We start from the raw sequence: 7,500 nt of genomic DNA on the forward strand, positions 1-7,500 counted from the left end.
TCCCCCGCCCCACTCTTCCCATTCACACACACACACACACACATGCGCACACACACAGAGCACACAGAGTACACACACACACACACACACACACACACACACACACACAGAGCGCATACACACACACACACACACACACACACACACACACACACACACACACACACACACACACACACAGAGCGCATACACACGCACACACACACACACACACACACACACACACACACACACACACACACACACAGAGCACACAGAGTACACACACACACACACACACACACACACATGCATACACACGCACACAGACACACAATCCTCCAATATCAGACAAAGACATGCAGGGCACATAGAGAGATGTGATTAGTGGGTGGTGCAGCTCAAGCAAGGAAGGGAACAGGTTTTAACACTGTGCTTGTATTCAAAGCACACTTGTTTCCACGCTACCCAGCATGCACTGTGGTTGTATTCAAAGCACACTTGTTTCCACGCTACCCAGCGTATGCACTGTGGTTGTATTCAAAGCACACTTGTTTCCAAGCTACCCAGCATGCACTGTGGTTGTATTCAAAGCACACTTGTGTCCATGGTACCCAGCATGCACTGTGGTTGTATTCAAAGCACACTTGTTTCCACGCTACCCAGCGTATGCACTGTGCCAGCGTCAGTGTGTGCAGGAGATTGTGCTCGAGTCTGACTGTTAAAGAAATGTTTACCAGCTCGATACAAAGCAGAGAGCTTACTGTGCGCTCTGAAGTCTTAAGCTGTTGCTGAGATCATTGTTTTCGGCTTTTTGGCATCACCGCATTGATGACTAATCCAACTGCGTTCATGGTGTTTATTATTCACCCACTGAGGCTAAAGCACTAAAGCCAGCCTTTATCCAGCCCTTAAAGGCCTGATACACAACTAGCTGGTCCTTAAAGGCCTGATACACAACTAGCTGGCCAAAAATAGAAGAATGTCAACAAGGTCAAGACCAGGTACACAGACAGAACTGGTCCACATTCCACATATCACTCCACATTCCACATATCACTCCACATTCCACATATCACTCCACATTCCACATATCACTCCACATTCCACATCACTCCACATTCCACATATCACTCCACATTCCACATATCACTCCACATTCCACATCACTCCACATTCCACATATCACTCCACATTCCACATCACTCCACATTCCACATATCACTCCACATTCCACATATCACTCCACATTTCACATATCACTCCTCATTCCACATATCACTCCACAATCCACATCACTCCACATTTCACATATCACTCCACATTCCACATATCACTCCACAATCCACATCACTCCACATTCCACATATCACTCCACATTCCACATATCACTCCACATTCCACATATCACTCCACATTCCACATATCACTCCACATTTCACATTCCACATATCATTCCCATATCTGTTAAAATGATCTTCTTCATAGTGGGTAGAATGTGTGGAAATGGTACAAATAATCTTTTCCATGAAGTCTTACTATAGCCTAATACAGGTTTTAAACAAACAGTTGTCTTTGGTTTGAATCAAGAAGCATTTGACCAAATAACTAATAGACAGATTGCACATTTAAGAGGAAAGCTTTGGGCTCCATTAGGCTACGTGCTTCCCCTTTAAGAGAAAAGCTTTGGGCTGCATTAGGCTATGTGCTTCCCCTTTAAGATGAGCGCTTGAAGCTTGTCAGTTCTATCCTTATTTCATTCAGCTGAACTGATACTATTTCCTCTGCCCTGCTCCCAGCTGCAGGAGAAACACACATTCAGCACACACTCCAAGACAGACTACAGCAAGTCTGTCTCAATACTCTAGTACTACTACAAGTCTATGGCATTAATACTAGGGCAAGTCTGTGTCATTAATACAAGTACAATTCTGTGTCAGTAGCATAAGCACAACTCTGTCAGTAGCATTAGCACAACTCTGTCAGTAGGATTAGCACAACTCTGTCAGTAGCATAAGCACAAGTCTGTCAGTAGGATTAGCACAACTCTGTTAGTAGCATTAGCACAACTCTGTCAGTAGGATTAGCACAACTCTGTCAGTAGCATTAGCACATCTCTGTCAGTAGGATTAGCACAACTCTGTCAGTACAACTCTGTCAGTAGCATCAGCACATGTCTGTATGTCTGTCTGTACTGGTGTTTGTCTGAAGGGAGGAGAGCATGAGAGTCTCACCAGCAGCTTGAGGAGCCAGACGCGGGACTTGTAGTAGCATACTCCGCACACACACACGCACAAACACACGCACACACACGCACACACACACACATGCACACGCACACACACACACACACACACACACACACACACACACACACACACACACACACACACACACACACACACACACACACACACACACACACACACACATGAGAGTCTCACCAGCAGCTTGAGGAGCCAGACGCGGGACTTGTAGTATCCGGTCTTGAAGGGGTTGATGAGGAAGAGTAGCATGAAGCCGTAGAGGATGAGGGGGTTGGCCTGCATGGGCAGCCAGATGTAGTCCGAGTACAGGCAGGACAGGATGCTGATGCACCACAGCACGCCCAGGAAACCAGCGATCTGGGGGTGGACACACACACACACACACACACACACATACACACACACACACACACACACACACACATACATATACACACACACATATATACACACACACACACACACACATATACACACACACACACACATACACAAACACACATACATATATACATATATACACACACACACACACACATACACACACACACACATACACACACACACACACACACACACACACACACACACACACGACAGTTATAGCATCTGGGCTCAACTGGTTTCAATCACAATTGATGTTTGATGTTTGTGCAGCCAGGGATGCTGTTAATGGTCCTGCTGGTGGCCTTTTGATAGCGGTGCACCTGATAGCATCAACAGCTCTGATTTCAATCATATCATTTTACAATAATTACACCACTGAGGGCACTCAGCTCAATATGAATTCTACACTAGTGTCTGTGTGCTACAAAAATAATCTCAACTCTTGTGAATGACACTCAAAAGATTTCTAACACAACCCTGCAGCGTCTCCATCAGCTTCCAGCAGAATTACCCCAGAACATGTAGCTATAACTTATACTCTATACCTTACACTGCATATTTGATCATATATCCTATACCTCACACGTAGCTACATATGTTAGACTGGGCACAGCGTGACACTTGGCCTTTTCCCTGAATGTGTGTGTGTGTGTGTGTGTGTGTGAGTATCTCACCTCGAACAGGTGCTGATGGGAGAGGTTGTTGCGAGGGTTGAGCTCAAAGATGAGCACGTGGTTGACGCCTGCCTGTCTCCAGCCGTAGGTGTTGATGCCGAGCAGGAAGAGGAACTCGATGAGCAGGAAGCCGCCGCGGTACATGCGCACCAGCGGCCAGATGTACTGGTTAGTGCCGCGCAGGAACACCACACCTGTGGAGCGGACACGTCCTCTCGTTATCACCGCCCGCCTCATGGGGCTCCAACGATTTATTTAGTTTAGGCTTTCACTCTCATATGATGGAGAGTTTCATTCACAAACACAAGAAAGTTCAAATTGGACATTGAATTCAAAAACTACAGAGTCTAAATCTAACTCTATTATATTGCACTATATATATATATACTATATATGCACTATTATATTGACTGTCTATGCACAATTTCAACCCAAATTTGCTGCTCTTATTTCTTCATTGTATGTGCCTTCTTATTTACTCATTTATTGTTTACTTGAATGTTATGTTTGTCTGTGGACTTAATTGGAAAAATATGTCTTGTCTTCACCGTAGGATGGTGAGAAATGTAATTTCGATCTCTTTGTATGTCTGGGCATGTGAAGAAATTGACAATAAAGCAGACTTTGACTTTGACTTTGACTCCACAAGAAATACAAGAAAGTTAAAATTGGACATTAAATTCAAAAACTACAGAGTCTAAATCTCACTCCACAAGAAATACAAGAAAGCCTCAAAAAACAGTTTCTGGAAGGAAATATGATAAGGAAATGGTCAGACATTAAATATCAAATTGAATATATTTTCCAGAAAGACTCTAACAGAGGGCATAGTGTGGGTTTTATTCAATCAGAAAGCGTCTGGAAATGATAGAGAAATTAACCCCAAGTTCAAACAGTTTCAACATCATTATAATTCAAAGGCCAATTTTTAATTTCCCCACAGCTGACATCTTGCTTTTCCTCTCGTGTGTGTGTGTGTGTGTGTGTGTGTGTGTGTGTGTGTGTGTGTGACATCTTGCTTTTCCTCGCGTGTTCCTAACGAGACGGGGCTGTGGAGGGAGGCGTTACCCTCTTGTGTTCCTAATGAGAACTGTGGAGGAAGGCTGTGTGTGTGTGTGTGTGCGCGTTTGCATGTGTGCGTGCGTGTGTGTGTGTGTGTGTGCGCGTTTGCATGTGTGCGTGCGTGTGTGTGTGTGTGTGTGTGCGTGCGTTACCTGTGAGGATGAAGGCGACTGCGAGGACGATGAACACGCCGCAGTAAAGTCCGACACGGAACGTAGTCCAGGCCAGCGCAGGCTGCAGGGCGACAGCAGACCACATGACATCACGTCTTCGTGTTTGCACCATTTCCTCTTTTATTATTTATTTATCTATTCATTCTAAAGGCTGACTCTTTTGTTAGAATCAAGTCAAGTCAAGTTAGGTTTATTTAAAAACAACAGTAGTTGACCACTATGTGCTATGCAATCAAAAGGTCAGGACCTGATGGGCAAAACAGTAAACAATTACAGACAAAACAAACAATATTATATAGAATATATAATCCTCCCAATCTATTGGGTTTGTTATAGTTAAGCACAGACAAAACAAACAATATTATATAGAATATATAATCCTCCCACTCTACTGGGTTTGCTATTGTTAAGCACATTGTGCTGCTAACTCAGGCGCTATATGAATACTGAGTGATTGATTGAGTGATTGAGTGAGCGAGTGATTGATTAAGTGATTGATCGATTCACCTTTGACTGATAACCACAGTTACTTTGCACACTGGCCTCTTGCATTAGCATGGGCCCTGTGTGTGTGTGTATGTGTGTGTGTGTGTGTGTGTGTGCGTGTGTGTGTGTGTGTGCGCATATCACTGTGTGGCTAATGACCAGTCCTATCTGGGCTCTGTGCTCACACACAATTAACGAGCCTTCCTCCTTATCCTGACTGGGTGTCCTGATAGCGCCTGACTGCATGTGTGTGTGTGTGTGTGTGTGTGTGTGTGTGTGTGTGTGTGTGTGTGTGTGTGTGTGTGAGGTGAAAATGAGGTCAATGCTGCATGACACACTAAAGGAAGTGACACCCTCATGCACATTAACACGCGTTGAGGACGACACCCCCGCATGCCATTCTCGTCACGTGCCGCATGTGCAGGACACAGACACAGGACTATGCTGGAGCCCTCAGACTTCGACCGCTCTTAATAGAGTGTCCCAGTGACGCCACTTCCACTTGCCTCCATGGGACCTATCTTTCAAAAAAATTTGAACGCCAGTCTATGGCGAAAAAGAAATTATTTTCTGGTCCCGGTTGACTTGTGCCTTGAATTACCCATATGATGTTTGTCAATTTTAAAGAGAATTTTTCATGTAAAGACATTTGCAGTTTGTTTCGTAACTATTGAATTACAACATTGTGAAAGATTGTAATTCCAATGACTACAAACCCATCAGTCGCGCTACATTAGCTCATTCGCAGCCACACTAGATTGTACAAGCATACCAGCAACAGGTCTTAATTGGGCTTTCCTTGCCGATGAAAATACCATGAGTCAGAGGATTAAACACATCAGGTAAGTTGTATTCGTCCATAGACTGTACATTACATACTGTTAAGTGACATAGCAGGCAGCAAGATGCAACCGTTAACTAGCATAACAGCTTCTAATCTTATTGTTTCATTACGTTGGTGACGTACATCGTTCGAGACGAGAGATGTAGTCCACTGAGCGGATTCGTACAAAACCAACATAACTTTTGAAGTCTATCGAACAACAGTACTTTCTTGACGTGAAAAATTATCTTTTAAATTCACACACATTCGTGGCACAATTCAAACTGGACCAAAAAATAATTGTTATCTCTCCATTAACTCCCGTTCATATTTTTTTGAAAGACAGGCCCCTTGTAGCGGAAGTAAAACGGAAGTCACTGGGACTCTCTATAATGCCCACTTAACCACTGGCACTTGCAAACGCCCAGTACGACATGAGCGCTATGAACTATGGATGAGTCCAATGTGACCTCCAAGCTCTTTTTGTACTTAAGGCCACTGGTGAGAATTGTAATGAAGTTTGACTGTAGAACAAAACTCACAAGCCAGATAAAAAGACAAAAACTAGTGTCATAGTTGAAGGGGTTGACATACGATAGCTGCAAGCTGATTGGCTGGCTAGTTATTTGACAGTGGCTGTTAGCCAGCTGATTGGCTAGTGATTTATGACATGTGGCTGTCTGCCTCCTGATTGGTTGGTGGATGTTTGACATGTGGCTGTCTGCCTGCTGATTGGTTGGTGGATGTTTGACATGTGGCTGTCTGCCTGCTGATTGGTTGGTGGATGTTTGACATGTGGCTGTCTGCCTGCTGATTGGTTGGTGGATGTTTGACATGTGGCTGTCTGCCTGCTGATTGGTTGGTGGATGTTTGACATGTGGTTGTCTGCCTGCTGATTGGTTGGTGGATGTTTGACATGTGGCTGTCTGCCTGCTGATTGGTTGGTGGATGTTTGACATGTGGTTGTCTGCCTGCTGATTGGTTGGTGGATGTTTGACATGTGGCTGTCTGCCTCCTGATTGGTTGGTGGATGTTTGACATGTGGTTGTCTGCCTGCTGATTGGTTGGTGGATGTTTGACATGTGGTTGTCTGCCTGCTGATTGGTTGGTGGATGTTTGACATGTGGTTGTCTGCCTGCTGATTGGTTGGTGGATGTTTGACATGTGGCTGTCTGCCTGCTGGTTGGATGGGCTGGGCTCACCTGTGCCGCCCCCAGAGGAGGGACCCTCAGTCTCTTCATGGCCCTCTGACGATCCCCTCCCTCCAGCTCTGCAGTGACCAGTGCCTACACACACACACACACATACATACACATACACACACAGACACACACAGACACACACAGACACACACACACACACACACACACACACACACACACACACACACACACATACACACACACACACCAAAAAGATCAAGAAATGCATACTTTGCTTCTAGGGTACCAATATTGTCCATTTTAAACTTTGTCTTGAAGGGTAATATTAGTTAAGCTGTTTGAGTATAAAACTGTGGGCAGACAGATGTGTGGCTGCTGATGGACCCATCAGGGTGCGGGTACCTCCGTCTCGGTGATGAGCTGCGTGATCTTCTTGCAGGTGTAGAAGGGCGCCACCTCCACCTGGCCCACACGCCAGTCGGCCCC

At 44.9% G+C, this 7,500-nt stretch overlaps 1 protein-coding gene across 1 annotated transcript in view; it reads right to left on the reverse strand.

The window, feature by feature from the left end:
- Positions 1-7,500, reverse strand: part of LOC143117473 (xenotropic and polytropic retrovirus receptor 1 homolog) — a 45,702-nt gene that overhangs the window by 19,589 nt on the left and 18,613 nt on the right. The window contains exons 7-11 of the mRNA XM_076279221.1: positions 7,417-7,500; positions 7,054-7,137; positions 4,522-4,603; positions 3,308-3,501; positions 2,424-2,603 (exon numbers count right to left, since the gene is read on the reverse strand). The exon at positions 7,417-7,500 is cut by the window's right edge and continues 66 nt beyond it. Coding sequence (XP_076135336.1) covers positions 2,424-2,603; positions 3,308-3,501; positions 4,522-4,603; positions 7,054-7,137; positions 7,417-7,500 — 624 coding nt within the window. The remainder of the gene's footprint in view (positions 1-2,423; positions 2,604-3,307; positions 3,502-4,521; positions 4,604-7,053; positions 7,138-7,416) is intronic.

This window comes from Alosa pseudoharengus, unplaced genomic scaffold (genome assembly GCF_046254945.1).
Source record: "Alosa pseudoharengus isolate Yale_2024_CS ecotype anadromous, Long Island Sound unplaced genomic scaffold, YU_APseudo_1.1 YU_APseudo_1.1_scf_11, whole genome shotgun sequence".
Lineage (NCBI taxonomy): Eukaryota > Metazoa > Chordata > Actinopteri > Clupeiformes > Clupeidae > Alosa > Alosa pseudoharengus.